Below are 22137 nucleotides of genomic sequence, written 5' to 3'. Positions count from 1 at the left end.
GTTTCCTGACTAGCGTCCTGCACCTTGATCGCTGATTGATAAGATTACCCACTCCGACACCGGTGCATCAACCAAAGACCAGGAGATGTCTAGGCCAACCATAACCCAGTTGCACCTAGTCAAGGATAAAATTCTGCGTAGGTGGAAACACTCCTTAACAAGAACCTTTGCAGTCTGCTAAAGAACCATCTTAGGCACTATTTCCATATTAACCCGCGTCGAAAACAACACCAAGTCGCTCGGTCAAGAAACGTCCAGTATTCTCCAACTTCCATGCTAGAATTTGGGCCGTTTCTCGCTCCCAATCATTGCATCGGAAGTCCAGAGAAATCTCAAGCCAATTTGAATGCTCAGTAAATGCTCTAGTATGTTGGTTTGCCATGTATGACCTCGTACCTGAGAAAGCACCTCTCATGAGCTGGATAAGGTACGTACTTACCTTCCCTACCAAGGTATCCCATCCTTGGACCCTGATATTCGGTTCGGTTTAAGTATTCTCCACCAACTCCAGAACGATGGTGGGGCAGCGGGGTGGTCGCGTTTACGCGACACGACGCGACTGCAAGTTTAATTGATTTCATCCGCTCTCGGGAATCTGGTTACCTAGGATTTCAATACATCTGGACCCAATCATTCCCAAGCAGCAGCCAACAATACTCACTCTCAGTATGACCATGACACAGAATATCGTGGATTCAAAGCCTTCGAACGGCTCAAAGTCGATCAACCACGAAGAGCATCAATATCTTGATCTTGTCCGAGAAATCCTTGAAAACGGCGAGCGTCGACCGGACCGGTAAGAGAAGGTAGCATCTATTACCAGGCAACACTCTAATCATCCACATAGCACCGGCACTGGTACATACTCCATCTTCGCTCCTCGGCCCCTGAAATTCTCACTGAACAAGAACGGAATTCTCATTCTTCCTCTCCTTACTACAAAGCGTGTCTTCACCCGAGCAGTCATTGCCGAGCTCTTGTGGTTCATCGAAGGCAACACTTCCTCTAACAGCCTCAGTGAAGCTGGCATCAAGATCTGGGATGGCAATGGATCTCGCGAATTTCTTGACAACCTCGGCCTCAATCATCGTGAGATCGGCGATCTCGGCCCCGTGTATGGCTTCCAATGGCGACACTTTGGTGCCGAATATATTGATGCCAAGACGGATTACACAGGTCAGGGTGTAGACCAGCTTGCCGAGATCATCCACAAACTACGAACTAACCCTTATGACCGCCGCCTGGTTCTTTCTGCCTGGAACCCTGCCGATATGAAGAAGATGGTTCTGCCACCTTGCCACATGTTCGCGCAGTTCTACGTCTCCTATCCTCGGAGCAAGGATGACGACTCAGAAGCTAAGCCTCAGGGCCATCTTCATTGTCAGCTTTATCAAAGGTCTTGCGATATGGGTTTGGGAGTTCCCTTCAACATTGCCAGCTACGCGCTGTTAACTCACATGCTTGCCCATGTTTGTGAACTAGTTCCTGGAAGCCTTACTCATGTCATGGGTGACGCTCATGTGTACCTCGACCACGTTGACGCCCTCAACACTCAATTAGAGCGTGAGCCACGAAACTTCCCCGAGTTGGAAATTTCACGAGAAAAGGGCGGAAGTATTGACGGATGGAGAGCGGAAGATTTCACCATTAAGGGCTACGACCCTCATAAGACAATTGCGATGAAAATGTCTGTATGATTCGTGTAATAATGTGGTGTGCTATAATTTATCGAAAGCTCGAAATAGACTGCGTTGTTAGAGTTAAGTAACGAGGGGCCGTGTTGGCTCCCGCGTGTGCATTTATGCTTATTGAGATTGAATATTGCTTCGTACAGAAACCCGACTGTCATGCACACTACTTCCTGGATCTGTATATTCGTATATGCCTCCTGAAGTGATTGGCACGAGAGCTCATAATGATAGAGTCCATCGCTTCTTATCATTCTATACGGTGGTGATGTTGGGTTAAATCGGAATGAAGAACAGAGTGACAACTGGGGAAGCACACGGGATGTCGATTAAATAATTTACAAGTTATACAGTGACTAGTGCATTTGTGTGCAATCAACGCACTTATCCAAATAACCACCCGAACCCACAAGTCGTTAACCCTGACATTGCGATGCTACACTGAAAGAGCATTTTACTGCTTCTTCTTGGTGGAGGCCTTGCTAGGGGAACCCTCCTTCTTTTCAGAGGCCTCCTTGGCATCGACAGCGGCGGCGTCATCAGCCTCCTTCTTCTCGGCATACCACTCGCCGACTTGCAGAACGAGAATGCCAACAAGAACAAGGGCAAGAATGGTATTGCTGGCCGAAAGAACCTTCAAGCTGTCCTCACGACCAAGGATAAGCTCGCCGCTCTCACCCTCGTGAGTCTTGCCATCGAAGCCGTCGTTGGTCCAGATCTCGGCACTAACACTTCGGAGAGCCTTGACAATGTTGGCGACGTAGACACCGAAACCAATCAGGTAAAGAATGAGGGACGCGCCGTCAAACAGGAAGTTGGCCTCACTGGGGCGGAAGAGCTTAATAAAGAAACCGATGAAGCCGATAGAGATGACAATGTGGAGGATACGGCTAATGAGCGCCGGAGACTGGTGTACAAACTTCAGATGTGTTTCGAGGTGATCAAAGAAGTTATCGGGCACAGGAGCCTTGGTCCATAGAAGAGGGAAGTCGTAAGGGAATGAGGCAAAAAGGATGCCCAGGAAGAAGCACACAGCTAGAGACATGGATCAGCGCGAGTGCGATAGATTGGTCGCGTACGGTCCACTTACGAGCGATGATCATAAAGGTTGCAAATGAGCCGGATCCATGGTAATTCTTCGACCTGGTGTTCTTAGAATAATCGATGAAGGAGGTCATGATGATTGATTTGGAGGGGTTTTGTAGTAGGCGCAAAAGGTTTGTCGCAAAATGCGGAGTTGCGTAGGAGGTGTCCCGTGATAGCTGGACAACGACAATGCGCGAGAATTGAGCCAGAGAAGCAATACCGCAGTGCGCTCGAGATCAAACTCGGTGATAGTGACGATGGACGTGTTAGATAGATGTGGAGGAGGAGAGGAGAGAACTGAAGAGGAGAGGTGGTGGGACGAAAGTAAGGGTACCACCAAGCTAGGCTAGCAGGTCACCTACCTTCCAAATCGGTGGTAGACTGGAGATTTGCGGAGTAGCGTGCGGAGCCACAACTGATGTTTGATAACAAATCCGCAAACATCGTCCATTTTACATATTCAAGGTACTTATAGTTTGGATAATTGTTCTCATTCTGACTTCCATAATATCAAGGTTCTGACCTGTCTCTTGGCCACTAGAAACTCGAGGCCAGCGAAAGAGAATCGTCTTATTAATATAATGCGTGCCTCGCCTTGCCGACGAATCCCCAGGATAGATGTTAGAATAGAAGACTCAGGATCTTTGGAGGCTAATATCCCCATCAACGCCACAATCAAACATCTACAATTGAATAGTGAATTGATAGCTTGAGTCGTTTTCCAACGTTTTCTTCGTCTTGCCAATCCAGAAAACACCCTTTGTCTCAGGAGGTGCCTTTATCTGAACGGCCATTTTCTTTGACTTAATAGACCACTTGACTTCGAGTTCTCCTGATGGATATAGAGGAACCTTTGCACTCGCATGAGAAAGACCCATGTGAGCTCCAAGCTCTGGGTTCACTACCCAGTTCTTGTACCCGAAGCCCTGAATACCATCAGCACTTCGCAAACCAGCGACCCATTCGGTAAGGATGTAGGTTGCGGCGCCTCCCCACGGGTGACCCAGGCTAGTGAAAGCACCCAGGCCTGGCTGACCGGCAGGCGTGAGATACTCCCAACTTGCGCCGCTCCTTGTCTCATGGTCTTTCAACATTGCACCCCAGACGTTGTATATCAGCTTGGCGGCCCTGTCCCAGTCCTCGCCGGCGAGAATGGCCTGGAGGAGAAGTCCGTTAGTGTTAGGAGAGATCTTAGTTTCGATACCGTGATCATCGAGAGTCGAACGATCTTTGTACCCCAGGCCAAGCTGTAACTCGTCAAGGGCTGCAACAGCAGACACTGCTCGTTCCTTTGACGCCACATCGGATGAGAGGCAGAAAGCAGTACCAGCTACTGAGGAGGTATTTAGGTCTCCCAAAGCATAACCATAGGTCCCCAGGGCTTTGTTCCATAGTTTCTGGTTAACCGATCGTGCCAGGTCAGTCGCCAACTTACGGTACTTTGGAGACGTTTTCTTGCCAATTGCTTCGGCGATGTCTGCAGCAGCATTGAGGGTCTCGACTGTGGCACAAGAGCCCAAGGACCCTCCCTGGGCAGCACCGAGGAAGGTAAAGCCGAAGTCAGCAAGGCCGCTTGTGGGATTGATGTTGCTGGCGAGCCACGACAGCTGCTTTTCCCATTGGGACCAAGTCTTCCTCGCGTATTGGAGGTCGTTCGTCTGCCGGATGTAGTGGGCGAATGCAAGGAAGCCCAAAAGCTGATAATCGTCCAGACCGTAGACTCTTTCTAGCGAAAGAGTCCCAGTTTTGGTAGGGTCGTACCCAAGATAGGGGGCTATGGCTATTTGCCCACTCCGGATTTGAGTTTGCAGCAAGAAGTCGAAAGTACCTCTGGTATAATTGAATCCACCCGTACTGGCCCCGATGATGCGAGACGTATGGTAGAAATCGCCCAACCAAACAAGGCGATCTCTTTTCGGGCCATCAAGACAAACAGTACCCAGGTTTTCTTGCGTCCCATATTCAACTAGTGTTTCTGGGCCGGTCAACGGGTTCCTGTATATCACAGATTTGTTCGCAGTGTCATAGGCAATGGCATTCCGGAAATATGCTGCTTGGTCTTGCCAAGCACCAAAGCCGAAAGGCCCAGTTGTAGATACAGGTTTTCCTCCAGGGGCATAATTTGTCAAGTTGACTTTTAGAACTTCTCGTCCATCAACTGAAATCTCTAGCTTTCCTTCTCCACCAAGCACTGTCTTGATGCGGTACCAGGTCTTTTCCTTCACCGAGAATGGAATCTTGGTCGAAGCCAAGATATAAGATGGCAAAGTGGTCTGGTTGACAAATCCAAACCCACTTGCTAGGAGCAGAGTGTTTGGGGGCGTCACAGTGTTGTTGGTGTTGGCGAAGGACGACCTGGAAGGCATTTCTCCCGTTAACTGAATGTGGAGGCCATCTAATGCCAACGGTTGCGCCTGGGGGTTTGTTAGTCAGAAATATCGCATTGAGACAAGAGTTGTGTATCATACCACTGCCCACCAGAATCCACCTCGGTCGATGAAAGCATCGAACTCCAGTGTATAGTTAGTGAAAGAATGGCCTTCAATGGTCATTGCTGGGCGTTGATTGGCAACATATGCACCGTTGTTGGGATCAATCTGCCATACTGCTGGTTGCGTGGACTTTCCCAAACACGAATCAATCGTTGCCCGAGCACCAAGCTTCCAGATGTCATTCAAAATGTTATCACTGCAGGAGAAGGCACCGGGAAGGTCTCGAACTTCAACTGTGTTGATGGTCGACTCAAGCCCCACGTTTCTGATAGTTACAAAACTGTCAGTCAAGAGTCGAAGGGCTTGCCATCGTTGCCCCCCCTGAACGAATCTTGATTTGTAACAACCTGGTTGTGTGATGTTGAATGTTTCGACTCGAAAGCTGTTTGCCTGACCTGTGTTAAAAAGATAGGGCCCATCTGACCACGGCTCTTTGAGGTAAATGAAAGCCTCACTGAACCTCAGCTCAACTTGGACTGGCTTCTCCAGCTCGACGACCTCAAAGAAGGGTAACCCAGCACGTTCAGTCCCGTAGTCGACTGTGGCAACGCGGGATCTTGAGTTGAGGGTGAACCTGCTGAGCTTGGATGTCTTGGCTTTGTAACTTGTATCTACAGCAATTCCATCTGGCCAAAATGACGGAGCCACGCTTCGACATGGTTTTGATGTTGATCTTGATGTGCCTAGTGAGGCAGAAGAAATTTGTAAGATCGCCACAAAGATAGCCTTGAAAGCAAGCATGATGGTGAAGTACAAGTGGCTGGTTCATCATTTCTCTTCCTCCTCAAGTGCTCGTTCTCACCGTATCCTTTTGTAATGCATGGGAAGCAATGGCCATTCCATATCGAACTAGTTGTCGGCAGAAGATGCACCGAGATGATTTGCAGAATCTTGAAGGTATAAATGAGGGTCCAGGCTTCGGTTCGGCATTTCCTCCACATACCGATTCCGATGAACGAAAACTACCCCAGATTCAATGTGTTTTCCCCGCATTCTGATGAAACCTCCGATAGAGTATAGAGGTCTTTTGTGCGTTTGTTAACACTTATGGCGGGGCTCTCTATATGGACCAAGCAGTCTAACATTGATAAGCTAAATGAAATCTGGAGGCTGCTTAAAGACACCCCCATAAAGCTCCAATATGTCGATGCTGCTAAATAGGTAGGTAAGTTAAAGCCTAACAAATTTTTTATCCTATCCGATATATAGACTTCCTTTTAAGTCGAATAGTTTTATCGTCAGACTGCTTCTCAATATTTGCGTAGCCTATCCATGAAAATACAATGCGCGGAGCTCATCTCCTTTTCCACATGAAGAGGGCGTCCCGAAAACAATTAAGAGATATCCGTATCAGTAACTCAGCATTTATGCTGGATCAGACAACTGGAAGCTCTAAAATGGCACAGTAAACAATTTTATTTTGAAGTCTCATACTTTCACTCTCAGAGTGTCTTCTTTGCTGGCAGAGCTAACCCAAGGAACAGGAGTCCTAAGGCAGCGCATTACCAATTGTCTTCATTAAGGTCACTGTAGCCCCAAGAACTATGCAGTCTTAGGTGCTTCATATCTTACTCGGCTCCGTAACCGAAAGTCTCTCACAATACGGGTTTGGCAATTATAGATGGAGATACCTATCTCGTAGGTATACAAGGTCCTACCACCATCTCTGAACGCAACCATGGTGTTAGCTAATGGCCACCGAGATTGCTCGACTAGCCATCTGTAAGAGACTTGCATAACTTGAATGAAGCCGGTACTCTCCGGGCTAGACCGTGCTTATCGCTGAGTTGGGGAATCCGTCAATTTCTCTGTGCATTCCAGTAGTTGCATTACCACGCAAAGACGCCCCCACCGTTCCTCATAAATGGGAAAGTGGTTTTCAAATGAAGAGGCTTTGGGTTTCTCCTTGAATTCTTTGAATTCTGTTTTACCGTGTCACTTTCCCTTCCTTGCTGTCTTAGCTCAACCTGGACCCGAGATTCATGAAGCACAACTTGATTGTCAGATATGGTCAAGGTCTCCAGAACAGCTGCAATACTGCTGACGACTGTCACGTTCTGCAAGTCACAAGAAATGCTTGTGTCTAATGGAACAGTCCCGGGCATATATAGAGAGTCTGGACAGTACAAATACCATGGCTGCTACAATGAAACCATGCAGATACAGGATTCGGCGCAGGAGCGGGCTCTAACCGGCGGCTCCCACCTTGTAATGGCAGGCAAGATGACAGTGCCCATTTGTCTCGAGTTCTGTGCCTCGAATGGTACACAATATCAGTACGCTGGGCTCGAATGGTCAAGGTATGTCTTGAGTGTTCTGCTCTCCGGAAACTTTCTAATTGATTTCACGGACAGGGAATGCTGGTGTGCGCCGTATTTGTCGAGTCTTTCAGTCCGGCTCGGCGACGGAGACTGTGAGAACTCGTGTGAAGGCAATTCGTCTCAGATTTGTGGCGGGCCGTTGAGGTTGAGCGTGTACGAACTTGCAAAGGGAGGGGATGCGCCCGATGGAGTTGCCATCCACCAAATACCTAGGGGTTTGTTTGTGTTGACTATTATATCTGGCATGTCTCTCTTATCGGTCTGACATATAAACATGTTGACACTGAGTAGAATCCAGGAGCAAAATATGGAAAATCATGAAAAGGGGGTATCTGCTGAGACTTAACATTAAGGTTATTGTGTTTTTTTTTGGCGTAGTGTATGACGCCTTATATTGTGTTGTGTTGAAAACAAACACCTTATTTTGTTATCCTGCTTTAACGCCTTTGGCTTCACTTTACGCGTTGCTAGATGGGCATTTTGACTTTTAAATGAAAAGGGGGTATATAATTATAATCTATGGTGTCAGAGTTTCCTGTGTGCAACCAACGTTTTCAGAGTTTCAATGGAGCCATGCCTAGTTGCTTTACAGCATCTTGCACAATCACTTTGATAGCTTCCACCGATCGTCGCCAAACCTCCTGTCCTCGCCCTTTTCTACCATCCTGCTCAACTATCACATCCAACCACTTGACCAACTTGGTTGCTTTTTCCAAATCGCGTTCTTCCTGGATGACCTTCACTAGAAAATCTTCCAGAACCGCTAAGTCCCGGCGGTGCGGGCCCAACCTTCTTGTTTCTGAATGCCAAGCATCTATCATATCTTTAATCTCCCGCGTTGAGGTAACTCCTGAGGTAGAAAATGAGATCTTGCGTGGCACTACAGGAAATTGGATTCTACACTGGCCACCTGGCAATAACCCTTCAGGATTGGGCGTGCTGTTCCTACGCAAAGGTGTCTCCAGGCTTGTCTCTCTGGCTCTCTGACGCTTTCTATGTTGCTCAATGACCTCTTTTCGCATTTCTTCAGGTAGCTCGGCGAGAAATTCTGGATCCAGCTCTTCAATATCTTCATCCTCGAAGGCGTCGCCAACTTGATTCAGCGAACGGAAGTTGGTTTGTAAAAGACCAGCTTGGGCATCCCGTTGCCGCTGAGCTTTGCCAAACAACCCCCGTGGTCGACCGCGTTTCGATGGAGTAGGGGGTTTCCTCGATTCCATTGCACTATCCTTATGTGGGGACTTGAGAGGTGTCGTTTGCCTGGTTTTTCGTCCATAAGTGGCCAGGATCTCGGTCTTCATCTCATCCGGTAACGCATTGAAGACCTCCGGATCAACTTGAGTTGGGCATGCGTCAGATGGCATGGGGCTCTGGGATCTTGATTCGGTTATAGGAGACTCGACGTGGATATCTGACATTCGTGACCCCTGAGCCATCAGTTTACGGCGAATGGTGTTGGGAAGCTCTGCAAGGATGGTGGCGTCCGCGTTACTAGGAATGATGAACTGGGTTCCAGAAATATTGAGATGCGTCTTTGCTTTCACGTCATCGTCGCTGGCCTTGGTCAATGCCATAGCAGGATGGATCTTTTGCTTTCGAGGTGTCAATGGATCATCAGCGATAGGATCCTGACAAATTTCACGGCTCGGTGTCTGCCTCTGTTTTCCAGGGCTCTCGATTTCGTCAATTTGCTCCGTTGAGGAAGCTTCCCTGGCTGGTGACGGTTTTGTAAAAGTCCCGAAAGCCAACTTTTTCTGGCTACCATCAGGGGCCGCAAAGTTGATTTTGACAGGTTCCAGCTTCGTCATTTGTACTCCCAGCCCACGCAAATCACCAGGGCTGAATTTATAAGACCGTAGTATATTGACGGCCTCCTTGCCGATTGCTTGCCCATCATTGGTGGCCACCCCGAAGGTAATGCTCTTGTTGAACGTGTCGCATTTGCCGTGTCCTAATGATTTTGGGGGGTCCAGAGGAGCGTCTATCGCTCTTCTCATGATCTTCATCGTTAACTGACGTCCTTTGACATTTTCATTCGAGAGTCTTTTCTCAAGTTCCTTGCACAAATTACAGACGAATTCTTCTGCTTCCGGCTGGCTGATGAATCGGATGCCCCAGTTAACTTCCGCCGAGACGGATTTTCGAGGTGGTTGCTCTCCAACTTCTGAGCGATCAATACCACGAGCATATTCCCGGAGTTTCTCGCCTGTTTTAGGTCCAAGAATTGACGTGAGACGCTCTTTCGAAACTTCTCGCAGGTCTTTAACGTGAGTAACACCAATGTCCTCAAGCTTCCCACCGATACTCCGGGCAACTCCAGGAAGCTGATCAACTTTGAGATCCCCCATTATATGCAAGACATTTTCAGATTTCAGTTGATATTGACCTGCAGGTTTCGCTTTCCGAAGCGCCACTTTGGCTTGTAAAATGTTTGCTCCAATGCCGACCGAAACATGGCAACCTGTCAGAGATTTGACCTTGTCGCGAAGATCCTTTGCAAGCTTGTCTGCCATGTCATGCTCCCGAGCCGTGTTTTCGGCATCAGAGCCCGTGCCCTCCGAGTTGGAATTTGTCAAAACGATTGGCGTTATGTCGACTAGAGCCTCATCAATACTCACACTCTGCACCAGGCCGCCAATGTCTAGGATTGATTCGTAAAATAGACGGCTCGCTTCTTCGTATGCAGGAAAATCATAGGGCAGTACCTTCAGTTCGGGACACATTTCAAGTGCCGATTTCATCCACATCCCATTCTTGACGCCAAATTCTCGTGCAGGATAGTTGCAGCTTGCAATTTCCGACCCTGACCCTGTGCTGTGCGCGACAACAGCTGGCTTATCGATATACTCGGGATTTTTCTTCAATGAAACCGCACAGAAGAAGCTGTCAAAGTCAACATGCATGACGTATCGTCTCGCGCCAAGTCGCTTCTTGGCTTTTTGACAAGATTGACCCTTTTCTGCAGCAAGCCGTTGCATCTTCGATTTCAGCTCGGCTTTCCATGTTGAGAGATGATGTAGTCGACTTTCAGAATAAAACTGTCTAAGGAAATCCGGGTTGGCCGTTGAGGACTTCCTTAGCCTGGGATCGGACAATAGCATTGCATTATGCTCCTCGGATGTCATTGGCTTGGAAGTGTCTGGGTGTGTGAATTGTGCTACAGGCACAGGAAGAATTCCTGTTTCAGGTCCAAGCATTTCGCCATCAGTTGCCTCTAAATCCAGTGAAGCCACAACTAGTTGATCCTTTGGAGAGACACCTGGGGGAGTTGCTGGCTTCTTAAAGCAGAGACTATTGACATCTGCCATTAGAGGTGTCGTGTCTGCACCATTTGTAGGACGAAGAGGGGTCCGAGCCTTCTCAACAACTTGACTTAGAGACTGGCTAGGCAAAGAAGATGCCTTAAACTGGTTCGCGTAGAAACTGTTCTCTGTTTGTTCACGGTAGCCTTGTTTCGAACGAGGGGTTGACGGCGACAGACCGCTACCACCGTCGAACTTGAGAACTTTTTGCCTTGGTCCTTCGTCCAGAACCCGATAGTTAGACCACGGGAGAATTTGCCCGGCCTTGATAGAATCTATGATCCATGCCGGTTTAACGATCCGGTACCGGCTGAAGTCGACAGATTTCTTAGGGGGGAGCGTCGAGGCAACGATGTGAGTCGCCATTGTTTTTGAATCTAGGTATTGAAGAAACCCACCACCATGCTGCACAATCTCACGATGAAGACTAAGTTTTGTCAGCAAGAGAATCCTATCCAGGAACAAAAAATAAGCCTACACATGTAATGGTGGTTGGGTATATCCAGTAACATGAGCAACAATCCCTTTGAATATTTGAGGTTTATCTGAGTTGGCTCGTATTTCAGCATCGAGGTTTTGAAGCTTGATCTTCTTGCGCCTGAAATAGTCGTTGAACCCATTGAATTCACTACCCTCGTATTCCTCCCCTCCTTCGTCTTCAAATTTGTGCGTTTCGATACGCTTTCTCACTTGCGAGGAGTTTTTCTCGAGAACACTCCCCATTCTGGCTGTTTTCCCGATCAACTCGTCGATGTGATAATCTTAACGACAATGGTAGTGGCGGTTGTGATGCGCCAGTTAACAGAGTTCGATCATCACAATTCAGCCTCGGACGGAAATTTGATAAGGGAGGACAGCATCATGCAGTGCAGGGTTCACCACAACTGTTGGAAACGCTAATGCTTCAAATACTGGCGTTGTGGCGATGAGGTTGTCACAAATATCAAGAAGCCTGAATGATGTCAAGAGCGCGTAAAGTGGAGCGCCGAAACGCGAATAAACACGATAACCCGTGATAAGGCGCGCACAGCCACATGCACTAGCCACCTCGAGCAAGGTCCTGGAGTTCCATCTGAATCCTCGGATCAATACCATTTAAGTTTTCATCTACGGACTATGTCCTTCTGTGGGTGATTGCCGCTGCGATGAATAACGAACAGTTCCGCAAACTGTTGGCTGCGAATGCAAAGAAGAACTCCGATAGTCAAAATGGTGCACCTGCAGGCTCATCATCCACAGGCACCGGAAATGCGCTCGGTTCGAGGCAACGATCGAGCATCCCAATGACACCGTAAGCACTTCTGCACTACTAAGGACGAAATCTCTAATAAACCAATACAGACGCGCTCTAGGGGGTGCTCAAGCGGACTTTGCACGACAACTGGCTGAGCGAAACAACGCGGTTCGACCTCAAAAGAAGTTCAAATCTTACGATCCAAAAGGCGTCAAACTCGCCTCGGGCTACATCGACCGATCGAAAGAACGTGACGAGAAAATAAAGGATGATCGGGAACAACAACTCAAAGACCTCGAAGAACAGCTCAAGAACGAGGAGATCGACCAGGAGACATTTGAGAACCGTCGATTCGAGATTGCAGGAGGCGATTTAAGTAGCACGCATCTAGTTAAAGGACTTGACTTTAAGCTCCTCCAACGAATCCGGCGTGGAGAAGATATATATGGAGAAAAGAAAGACGGAGCCGAGCAACAACCCACAGATGAGCCCGCCGCCGAGATTGACGTCGATGATGAATTTGAACAGCTGGCAGAACAGGAAGTCCAGGTAGTGCCCAAAGAAAAGACCGAGACAAAAAAAAAAGGCCAACTATCTACAGTGTCACTGGCACCTGGAAAAAAACGGACACGCGATCAAATTCTTGCAGAATTAAAGGCGGCAAGAGAAGCTGCCAAAGCACAGCAAGGGAATGTGCTTGGCGACCGTTTCAAGAAGGTTGGTGTCAAACAGAAGGCAGGATCGCGAATAGAGAGAGACAGCAAAGGACGAGAGGTTTTAATCGTTGTGGATGAAGATGGACATGAAAAGAGGAAGGTTCGGAAAGTTCAGCCTGGCGCTAAGGAAATTGATGAAGGCGATCGGATCGGGCTTCTCATGCCAGACAAGAATTCAAAGCCGCTTGGCATGGAGGTTCCAGAACAATATAGGAAAAAGGAGGAGCCCGAGGAGGACGAAGATATCGACATCTTTGACGGCGTGGGTGATGATTACGATCCACTGGCTGGGATAGACGATTCAGGTTCAGACTCTGGTGCGAATGAAGATTCGAAGAAGATGGAACAAGAGAAAATGGATGAAGGGAATATTGCTGACCCATCGATGCAACCGCCACCGAAACCACAAGCGCCTCGAAATTACTTCCAGGGAGCGAAGACGGGTCTAGTGTCAGAGGAGCAGAGCAAAGCGCCTTCTATGTCAGATCCAGCCATCATGGCAGCGATCAAGCGAGCAGCGGCTCTTAACCCTATCAAGAAGGCCAGGGATCATGCTGAAGAAGATGACGACGATGACGACGATGACGACGATGACGACGGTCAAGCTGATGAAATGAAGAAGGAAGCGATGGAGGAAAAAAGAAGGAGGCTTCTACAGATGGCGGATCGCGATGATGAAGATCTCGATATGGGCTTCGGTACTAGTCGGTTTGCCGACGAAGAAGATTTTGACGACAGTAAGGTCAAGCTTTCAACCTGGGGAGACAAGGATGACGATGGCGAGGGGCAATCAAAAGGAGGGCAATCAAAACGAAAGCGAGGCCCAAAGAAGAGAAAGGGTGATGCTAATAATGCTGCGGATGTATTGCGGGTTATGGAAGCGCGCAAGAAGTCATGATGGACGGCATGAGGTTCTCCGTTAGTATACCTATCATGAAACATATCTTAATTCGGCACAAAGCCGAGGCTTGATACCCCAGGTGCTGTAGTTAGGACTGTATACCTTAACATAATGCTTATTCAACCTTTCAGGTCACACTTACCGTGGAAGCAAAAGATCTATCAATTGCCTCCTGGGTCATAACCACCTGCTTTAAGAGGAAGCTGCTTGACATTGTTAGCTCGCGCCAAGTTGTTAGTTGGGTCAGGTTTGCTCGGTAACGATCTAAACCAGCAAAGTGAGGGGGAAACACCCCACTACAATGTACCGTAGGTAAGCCAAACTGTTTCAGCGTCCACCTTGGTAAAAGAGTCTCTCGGTTTGTGAAAACGTCAAAACTTCAACAACTCACCTACAGTATCGTATTTCCCGCAGTTGGTCAAGTGAACATTATCCCCATCCCGCCCTATTCTGTCACTTTATCCTTCCTTGCATTGAGGCTGAAACCTGGTCTTTTCTTTACACCGTGCCTTTTGTCTTTCTGTTCCATTATGTCTGAAGCTCAGGTTCCTGTTTGGCTGGACTGTGATCCAGGTCACGATGTACGTATAAACAAAAACGGTGCTGATAGCCTTGATCTCATACAACTTCTTAGTTCTGTTACGGGACTCGAGTGATGTTTATGATTTGGTTGTTTTCTTTCCTCTTCGCGTCTCGTAATAGCGCTCAGCAGTACTAAATTCCTTGATAGGACGCTTTCGCCATTCTTCTGGCTGCTTATCATCCCCAGATCAGATTGCTCGGTGTCTCAACGGTCTTTGGCAATGCATCTCTTGAGTATGTTATTTAAAACAATCTTGACTTTACGACAATGTCATCGAGAACAGTTTGTTAACATTTGTTCAGAAACACTACGCATAATGCTGCCTCCATCCTCACCGCCATTGGTATGCATGATATTCCTCTGTATATCGGCCTGGGTAAAGCTCTTGAACGTCCTGCCCTTCATGCACCAACGGATATCCACGGTGTTTCTGGATTAGATGGCACCGACCTTCTTCCGGAGCCACTTGTAACCCCCTCTACCATCCCGGCTGTTGAGGCGATGGCGGAGGCCCTGCGTGCTCAACCCCCTGGTACAGCGTGGATTGTTGCAACGGGTGCGCTGACGAACGTTGGAGCCCTGCTCCGTGCGTATCCAGAGCTTGTCAGTCACATAAAGGGTGTCAGTCTTATGGGAGGCTCTATTGGCGACAATTTCTCAGACGCACCGCTCGGCGAAGTTGATGGTCGCCCCAGAATCGGAAACTACACGCCTTGGGCTGAGTTCAACATCCTCGTTGACCCAGAAGCTGCTGCTACGGTGTTCCATACCAAAGAGATCGCTGCCAAAACTACGATTGTGCCCCTCGATCTCAGCCATCAGGTGTTAGCGACATCGGAGGTGAGAGAGATGCTGTTGTACGGCCCCGATGCTGAGCGAACAGGTCCGGGGAAGACAACCCTCCGTACCATGCTTGTTGAGCTCCTCTACTTCTTTGCTCAAACATATGCGTAAGTCAACACAAACAAATGGCATGCGCCCTCTCGACTAACAATTTAGTGATACCTTCGGTATTACCGCTGGTCCCCCTCTGCATGATCCTATTGCCGTTGCTGCTGTACTTATCGGCACCGAAAGTGAGATTCCATTCTTCGAGTGGGACGCCAAGCACAGCCAGCCCCCTGAGCATAACGAACGCTTCGAAGTCACAGTCATAACTGAGGGCACATTCGAAGAGGCTAAGGAGGGCAAGCAGACCGGTCGCACATTGGCCAAGCTGCTTCCGCCAGGTCAACAAGGTGTTAGAATTCCTCGGGGAGTCGACACTGCCAAATTCTGGCAGGTTATCGAAGAGTGCATTGAGCGAGCAGACGCAAAAAATGCTGCGCTTGCGCTTGCGAAGTAGTTTTCAGGGAAGAGTCAAGGGGCTATAGTAGAATAAAAACTGCGCATGTAGGATTAGATAATTGGACGACATACTGCGTCATGACGAATCTATCAAGTCTTGTTATAGTCTATATTTCATCGGGGATGGTCTCCTTACTGCCCGAATCCCAATCAAGCATCAAATTCAAGCTCTGTTCATATGTCCAGAGAGTGACAGCGCTCGCAGGGGCCGATTTGAGAAGACTGATAGTCAGGCCCTTGTACAAACCACGGAAACCTTCTGTGCGTAATATCGATAAAAGTGCGCTCCGTGCTGTGGTGTACTCGGGAATGTTTTGGTAGACGTATTGCCGTCGCGCTGGTCCCTGCACCTGAATACGCTTTCGCACAAGATCGAGAGGGAATACAGCTGTTTTGGATAAAATGCTGGCACACATGCCAGCAGTAGCGTCTCCGCTGCCCCATGGCATGTGTAATCCCTCTAGAGACGTTCTAAGGGACTCATAAGTGACGAAAAAGATGCCCATAAAGGGTATGATTTGGCCAAGTCCAGGCCCAATGCCTCTAAAAAAGCCTCGCCAACCCTCATCGCGTTTTATATCCCAGACGGCACTGCGGAGTGATTGGTAAACACGGTGTCGACCCTGAGCTGCGAATCGTGTTCTTAATAAATCGAGAGGATATGTGATGGTGGTGGCAGCAGCACCAGAGGCAGCACCAGCAATAAAACTTTCGGCAGCATCGGGCAACCTTGTGGGAAATGCCGTTCGGAGGAAAAGGGTCGCCGAGCGGTATGTTGTGAATTGTACGGCACCATAGCATACATACATAAGCTCTGCAGGAACATTGCCCTTCCACAGGCCTGTCAAACCTTCATGCTTGAGGATGTGTTTCAGGGTCTCGAATGCCCCTCGATAAGCAGGTGCGTTGCGCAAAGCTGCTACAGGATCGGACAGAGAATGAGGCTGGAGTTGGAGACGGATCTTGACGACATCGAGGGGAGCAACAACGAATCTAGAGATCGGAGAGTATCAGTACTCACTACCATTGTTCAAAGAGGGCTGGAGATAAGAAACTTACCTAGAAACCAAACCTGCTATTGCTCCCGCAGCTACGACTTGGACCCTCGAGCCCTAGTTCCCATTGTTAGCCAGCTCTCAAATAATTGAGAATTAGCACCTTACCTCATCCTTGAGGTGCCCTTCTTTGTGCGACATGCATTCAACTACAGCCCTGAAGGACCACGGGCAGAAGAGATGCTTTGTATCTCGAACGGACTTTGCTACAGCCTAACCAAGAGATTGTTGGTCGAGAATGCGGAAATCGACGGTGTTAATGATGTGTCTGTTGAGCGCAAAGCGAAGTCGTTCAAGGTTGATGAGCCAAGTTGCTGATAAGGTAAAATAATGCAACGTTGGCGGAGATAGATGCCCGTGGCAGGATTAGTAAATGAATATGGGCTGCGCTTTTGCAAATTGTCGCCAATTGTGTCATTTGAAGATTATAATGGAATTTGTTTGGATCGAAAGTGCTCTAGAGCTTTCTTCGAGGAGCGTATTGGTCAAGTGGTCATTCTAGGTATCACGGGAAATGAAATCCGTGCTCAGATTGGCTAAAATTTACCCTTGGTCACCTTCAAGCTCACGATGGAATTTTTTGTGTGACGGCATGATTTCCTAATGTCGACAGCGGTTTGCGACGGTTGTTAACGGTAGAGACAACGCCATCGTTTTGCTCGGGATTCTGTCGTTGGATCAATGGCTCCTGACACTGATGAGGGAGATACGAGATATTCCCCTTGTGGAAGATAAATCTGAGATTGTGTGAGTAAACTATACAATAGTACCAACTAGCCTCGGGGTCTCTTACACCGATGGACGAGGAATTTATCAACCGAACCGATGGCGATCTGCCCGGAACAATGAACGATAGCCTCAAGGGTCTCGGCCAGGTTCCACAGCTCAGGCCGCTGGAACCAACCAAACAGAAGTTCAACAATGTCACCCTGAAGTTCCGTGTGTTGATACTGGTATATATGTATAAGGCTCCAGGCCATATAAAGCGCATAAAGCATTAGCTTGATGAGATATAAGCATGGAAGAAATCGCAAAGTTGTTCATAGACGAGCTGCAAGGACCAGTAGGTCAATACCAATCATGACTGCAACAACGTTAATTCTACTAAGCTCGGAGTAAAACGTGGGGTTTCCGTCTCCACACCACGAACTGCTACCCAGGCAAAAAGAGCCTCTCGAGGAATCCCGGGCGCCTAGTCTCCATTGCTCCGGCCGAGAACCTGCTCCTCAAGCTACTACTCCAATGCCGTCATTGGCTAAGGCCATTTGAAACTGCAACCCAGAACAAAGCTTGGAGACATCCGAGACCTCTCTCGGAGGGAAGCACGCATGGGTATGGCACGTCACTTGCCTCTTTGATACCTCGTGCCGCACCGCCGACAACTCTTGCCGGATGCACATGCTTCTCCGGCTCTTATATTTCACCAACCCTCCCACTTTAATCTCACTTCTTCCCGTGCTACCAGATTTTCAGAGACACTCTCTTAATATACTTCGTCTCATAGCGCTTAATCCTGTTCTCCATCTTTCCGTCTTCACAATCCACCCTCTGGGCCCTCGATTTCGACCAACGAGACTACTCCAGTCATACATAAAATTACATCCTTTACACAGTCCTCCCACGATACCCTCAACTCGGTCGATTTCGCATACATCTGTCACTGTGTAGAACGCGACCACAATAACGACACCTCGTCCGGCCCCGCGGCGCTCAATCTGACGTTGACAATGGCCACCACACAGCTCCCTTCGCCAGACACAACACAGCTTCTTGCGCCGTTTCTGCCTGCTCTCCCACCATCTGCTATCTCTACCGAACCTGCGATCGGTATTCTACCACTTTTGTCCCCCATACTTCGCCAGCGAGTCAAGCTTCTATCTACATCAAGTACTGAGCCATGGATTCGACTTCTGTGTTACGACAAGGCAAAAATACCTGAGCTGATTCAGATCGCCCAAAGCGGTAGTCTTGAGCCACATCCGGTATCGGGTGAGGTCGAGGTCGACTGGGATTATGATGCAGAGGTACGTTTTCGTCGGGTCGATGAAGAGACTCTGCAGGCTCTCGTTGCGCTCTCCACCCTGGGTTTGGCCTTCCAGTTGATCTACTGTGTTGGGGACGTTGAGGGCGGAGGTGATGGCTGGAGGGTTGGCGAGGTCACTATAGCAGACAAACCCTCACCTTTCTTGCAATTTGGGGGAGCATCCAGCATCGCAGAGGCCGAGAGACAATTCAGAGAAACACAGGCAAAGAAGGTGACCAACCAAGCCAAGGACGCCAACGGCCACGGCCACGGCCATGGCAATAGCTTGCATATTCCTCATAGTGGCCACGAAGAAGACGAAGAAGACGACGATGATTACTGGGCACGGTACGATGCAACTCCATCCCGGACACCAGCGCAGAAACAGTCACCTGCACCTCCTTCGAAATCTACTTCTCAAATCGGTGGTGTTCGTGCATCTTCGGCAGAGGACGCATATTTTGCTCAATATGACAGTGTTCAGCCTGCTATGGATAATCATGATCCGGATGAGGAAGAGGCTGCTGCGCAAATTGCTCCACCACTGGGACTCGGACGTACCCAAGAATCTGCCGAAGCCACAGAGCTTAATGAGACACAGGGCACGTGGACATTGGCCGAGATCGAGAAGAGTGATTCAAGCCCGACACAAAACGGAGATGATACCGAGCGCCACGCCGCTCTCCTTCATCCACGCCCAGCCTCAAGCGCCAGTTCCAACGGCTCGGAAACAGTTGCTAAGCTTGAGGCATCTGCCGGCAAACAAACACAAAATGAGTTTGGTGTCAAGCAGCATGTATCGCGCAGTATTCGAAGCCTGTTCATGCTTTCGCGTGCTTCAGGTATTGATCGCCAGGAGTTTGAGAGCCTTGTTCGTGCCGAGCTCGATATTCTTGGCATGGTTGAGGCCCAAGAACAAGTCTGATCTGGAACACCATTTCACCACAAATTTTCATATTTCCGCATAAAGAAATTGGAAAGCCTTTTCAGGCGGAGTCTTGCATCTTTTTCTACCCAGTATTTTTAACATGCATGTAAGGCGTTGGTTGTTAGGCATTTGGACGGCAGCTTGAGCATTGACAAGGCCTTCAGCCTTCTTACTTAACTTGGACGGAACTTGGACATAGGGGATAGGTTGGACAGTATCTTATGAGAGAATGGTAAATGGTTCAATGCGAAAGGTCCAACTGGCCAAGTCTGTTGTGCATAGCGATGATGTCGGTGATGACTGTTCACCTTATAAGCTCGACAGCCCCCGGTTCGTCGTATATGCCACTCCCGAGGCATGTCACGATAATATACGGTCTTTGATCTGAACAGGGCATGATCGTATTGTCAACATATGCCGAAACAGTTCGTCGATTAAAATAGTAAGTTTCCGCAAACAGGGAAAACGCTGCATTAGGTCGTGCTGACAACTCAGATATAAGCTTCCGAATCACCAGCCCTCACTTGAACTTACAAAAACTTCATCTTCCAGGTCTTTCATAAGTCCTCCCCCCCGGACCTTTTATTTTTTATTTTAATTTTTTTTGGCTAGCTCAGCCCCTACTCAAACTTCTGAACTTTTCTACGTATGTTCTACCTACGCGATAACTAGATTTTCCAGTGCAATACGTGCTGTCTCGAGGACTTTGGTACAATTGCGCTCTGCTGGAGAACAAGCCTTAGTCGGGTAAATAACTCCACGGGCCGCTTCATGTGCGTGCCCAGCAGCATGAAGTGCGTCAAGAGCATCATGTCGCTTTTTGCTTCTCTCCTCAAGCTGCCCAACCACATCTTTGAGCCCAAGTTGTCGATAGGTCATCGCGCCTGGGATCTCCTGGTCCTTCTCATCCAACCCGTAGACATCGAGGCGAAGAAGCCCCCTGATTGTCATTCTCCACATATCGGGAGGCATGTTCTTGTTGTTGTAGCTTTGATAAGTCGTGCAGCCCTTAGGCGTACCCCCAATGCAACCCCAGAGGCCACCAATTTCTTTGAACGAGAACCAAAAGGTGCGTCCTTGCAGCTTGGCGAGGGTAGTCTCTTCATCTACCATTTCTAGAATTCTTGCGTAGGCGTTGCATGCAGATGGAACCAGAGCGCCAAGAAGCATGAGGTTCTGGAAGGATTGTATGGGAGGAGGCTTAGTGGGTTCGTCAAGCAAAGATGCAGAACAGACAGTACATCTGATAACATCGTGAGCGACCTTGGATGCATTCCGTGCGACTTTCATGGCCGGTATGACCTCAGCTGGCAGATTTCCAAGAGACTCGAGAGCTAAATAAAGTGATGACAAACAGCCGCAAGACACTGTAGGTACAGGTCGCATAGAGGGAGTCGGTGTTCTAATCACATTCTCAGTGGATTCAACAGAGGCACCATTTTCGCTGGAGTCAGGTGGTGTCGGTGTGTCCGAGTTCTGTTTTAGTCCTGGGTTTGGGAATTCAATCTGATCTACTAGGTATTGCTGCAGTGTGTTACTGAGATCCTTCGAAATTGTTTCTTGCGGAGCGTCTGTCTCGCCAAAATTGATACTGCCAAGGAGGTCGACACCACTCAGATCCAATGTAGGTAATGTAGCATTGTCAACGAGCAAGCCTTGGGGTTCCACGATCTGCGGGTTGAAAGAAAACGTGCCATGACTAGATTGCAAGCCCCATGTATCGGCGTTTGCATTAGCTGGCTCGTCCAGGAAGTTGAGATCCAGAAGATAATCTCCGGTTGTTTGCGTTTGATTCAGGTGCTCATAGGAGATATTATCATCTGGCTGGAGAAAAAGTAGAGCTTCCTCTGGCGGCTGGGAAATGGTCGGTGCTGGCAGAATGGCCTCATCACCCACATCCACATGCCGCCTCTTTCGGGGACGGCCCATTTGCTTCTGCGGAGAATAGTAGCATATTATTCCCTCCTTTTTACACCGAGAACAGCCCTCGGGTTCTTTGGAGCATGCGAGTTTTCGGGATCCTAATAACCGATAAGTCTCCGATTCGGACACATGATGAGGCACTCACGGCATTCGTCGCACGCTCTATGCTTTGTAACCCCATCGGCAGCTGCAGTTGGAGCCATTCTTCTTTCCAAGGTCAATTTTGGATATCGTATTCAAGCGGAGTCTCACTGTATGCAACAATATATGATACAGCAACAGATTGTGATATGGAACAACATTCAGATGTCGCAGTCAGCATGAGTCTTGGCTCAATACCACGAATCTGACTAATGTTGAGGCACCACCCTCATTAGGTAGCTACAAACTACCCAATCCGCCAATTTGATCTCCCACTCCAGAGATCGACAATGCATGTGGTTAAGTGGGTTATCGTGGAATTTGAGTCCCTATACTTACTAAAGTACTGGCCTTAGCTTGCAGAAAACCCCTAGACCTTAGTGACCAGATGACTCTC

The 22137-nt window shown here is 48.6% G+C and overlaps 10 protein-coding genes across 19 annotated transcripts; 5 read left to right on the top strand and 5 right to left on the bottom strand.

The window, feature by feature from the left end:
• The first annotated feature begins 68 nt into the window (after window positions 1-68).
• FOXG_00359 (thymidylate synthase) lies at window positions 69-1852 on the top strand. Of its 3 annotated transcripts, none has more exons than XM_018376655.1 (3): window positions 69-137; window positions 195-796; window positions 848-1852. In XM_018376655.1, exons 2-3 carry the CDS (start codon window positions 669-671, stop codon window positions 1695-1697), a joined length of 978 nt encoding a protein of 325 aa, XP_018232263.1. In that variant the 5' UTR covers window positions 69-137; window positions 195-668; the 3' UTR covers window positions 1698-1852. The 3 variants fall into 3 exon arrangements, with proteins under 3 accessions (XP_018232263.1, XP_018232262.1, XP_018232264.1); XM_018376654.1 differs by lacking the exon at window positions 69-137 and having other exon boundaries at window positions 145-427; window positions 668-796; XM_018376656.1 differs by lacking the exon at window positions 69-137 and having other exon boundaries at window positions 145-796.
• On the bottom strand, window positions 1632-3090 carry FOXG_00358 (ER membrane protein SH3). Its single transcript, XM_018376653.1, has 2 exons — window positions 2779-3090; window positions 1632-2723 (listed from the first exon to the last, which is right to left on the bottom strand). Exons 1-2 carry the CDS (start codon window positions 2864-2866, stop codon window positions 2143-2145), a joined length of 669 nt encoding a protein of 222 aa, XP_018232261.1. The 5' UTR covers window positions 2867-3090; the 3' UTR covers window positions 1632-2142.
• A 159-nt stretch (window positions 3091-3249) lies between these two features.
• FOXG_00357 (uncharacterized protein) lies at window positions 3250-6163 on the bottom strand. Its single transcript, XM_018376652.1, has 2 exons — window positions 5243-6163; window positions 3250-5188 (listed from the first exon to the last, which is right to left on the bottom strand). The coding sequence occupies exons 1-2, from the start codon at window positions 6005-6007 to the stop codon at window positions 3458-3460; spliced, it is 2496 nt and encodes an 831-aa protein (XP_018232260.1). The 5' UTR covers window positions 6008-6163; the 3' UTR covers window positions 3250-3457.
• Window positions 6164-8051: 1888 nt separating this feature from the next.
• Window positions 8052-11854, bottom strand: FOXG_00356 (DNA repair protein REV1). Its single transcript, XM_018376651.1, has 2 exons — window positions 11368-11854; window positions 8052-11316 (listed from the first exon to the last, which is right to left on the bottom strand). Exons 1-2 carry the CDS (start codon window positions 11610-11612, stop codon window positions 8142-8144), a joined length of 3420 nt encoding a protein of 1139 aa, XP_018232259.1. The 5' UTR covers window positions 11613-11854; the 3' UTR covers window positions 8052-8141.
• A 107-nt stretch (window positions 11855-11961) lies between these two features.
• Window positions 11962-13981, top strand: FOXG_00355 (uncharacterized protein). Its single transcript, XM_018376650.1, has 2 exons — window positions 11962-12180; window positions 12231-13981. Exons 1-2 carry the CDS (start codon window positions 12035-12037, stop codon window positions 13735-13737), a joined length of 1653 nt encoding a protein of 550 aa, XP_018232258.1. The 5' UTR covers window positions 11962-12034; the 3' UTR covers window positions 13738-13981.
• Window positions 13982-13988: 7 nt separating this feature from the next.
• On the top strand, window positions 13989-16607 carry FOXG_00354 (DNA glycosylase). Of its 4 annotated transcripts, none has more exons than XM_018376646.1 (4): window positions 13989-14321; window positions 14471-14556; window positions 14626-15273; window positions 15323-16607. In XM_018376646.1, exons 1-4 carry the CDS (start codon window positions 14271-14273, stop codon window positions 15666-15668), a joined length of 1131 nt encoding a protein of 376 aa, XP_018232254.1. In that variant the 5' UTR covers window positions 13989-14270; the 3' UTR covers window positions 15669-16607. The 4 variants fall into 4 exon arrangements, with proteins under 4 accessions (XP_018232254.1, XP_018232256.1, XP_018232257.1 ...); XM_018376648.1 differs by having other exon boundaries at window positions 14375-14556; XM_018376649.1 differs by having other exon boundaries at window positions 14626-16607.
• FOXG_00353 (uncharacterized protein) lies at window positions 14538-17783 on the bottom strand. Of its 3 annotated transcripts, none has more exons than XM_018376645.1 (5): window positions 17519-17783; window positions 16834-17462; window positions 16730-16782; window positions 15807-16663; window positions 14538-15757 (listed from the first exon to the last, which is right to left on the bottom strand). In XM_018376645.1, exons 2-5 carry the CDS (start codon window positions 16864-16866, stop codon window positions 15747-15749), a joined length of 954 nt encoding a protein of 317 aa, XP_018232252.1. In that variant the 5' UTR covers window positions 16867-17462; window positions 17519-17783; the 3' UTR covers window positions 14538-15746. The 3 variants fall into 3 exon arrangements, with proteins under 3 accessions (XP_018232252.1, XP_018232251.1, XP_018232250.1); XM_018376644.1 differs by having other exon boundaries at window positions 14538-15741; window positions 17519-17563; XM_018376643.1 differs by having other exon boundaries at window positions 14538-16663.
• Window positions 17571-17726, top strand: FOXG_17865 (uncharacterized protein; the record flags this gene model as incomplete). Its single annotated transcript, XM_018397869.1, has 1 exon — window positions 17571-17726. The coding sequence occupies one exon, from the start codon at window positions 17571-17573 to the stop codon at window positions 17724-17726; it is 156 nt and encodes a 51-aa protein (XP_018232253.1).
• Window positions 17784-17899: 116 nt separating the features above from the next.
• FOXG_00352 (uncharacterized protein) lies at window positions 17900-21697 on the top strand. 2 transcript variants are annotated; one of them, XM_018376641.1, is made up of 2 exons: window positions 17900-20118; window positions 20172-21697. In XM_018376641.1, exon 1 carries the CDS (start codon window positions 18453-18455, stop codon window positions 19671-19673), a length of 1221 nt encoding a protein of 406 aa, XP_018232248.1. In that variant the 5' UTR covers window positions 17900-18452; the 3' UTR covers window positions 19674-20118; window positions 20172-21697. The 2 variants fall into 2 exon arrangements, with proteins under 2 accessions (XP_018232248.1, XP_018232249.1); XM_018376642.1 differs by having other exon boundaries at window positions 20179-20251.
• Window positions 17938-21960, bottom strand: FOXG_00351 (uncharacterized protein). Of its 2 annotated transcripts, XM_018376640.1 has the most exons (3): window positions 21745-21960; window positions 18661-21697; window positions 17938-18603 (listed from the first exon to the last, which is right to left on the bottom strand). In XM_018376640.1, the coding sequence occupies exons 1-2, from the start codon at window positions 21800-21802 to the stop codon at window positions 20334-20336; spliced, it is 1422 nt and encodes a 473-aa protein (XP_018232247.1). In that variant the 5' UTR covers window positions 21803-21960; the 3' UTR covers window positions 17938-18603; window positions 18661-20333. The 2 variants fall into 2 exon arrangements, with proteins under 2 accessions (XP_018232247.1, XP_018232246.1); XM_018376639.1 differs by having other exon boundaries at window positions 17938-21697.
• Between the last annotated feature and the right edge of the window lie 177 nt (window positions 21961-22137).

The sequence above is a fragment of the Fusarium oxysporum genome, chromosome 1 (assembly GCF_000149955.1).
Source record: "Fusarium oxysporum f. sp. lycopersici 4287 chromosome 1, whole genome shotgun sequence".
In the NCBI taxonomy this organism is placed as follows: Eukaryota; Fungi; Ascomycota; class Sordariomycetes; order Hypocreales; family Nectriaceae; genus Fusarium; species Fusarium oxysporum.
The sequence above is the reverse complement of the archived record's forward strand: the minus strand, read 5'-3'. Positions and strand labels throughout refer to the sequence as shown.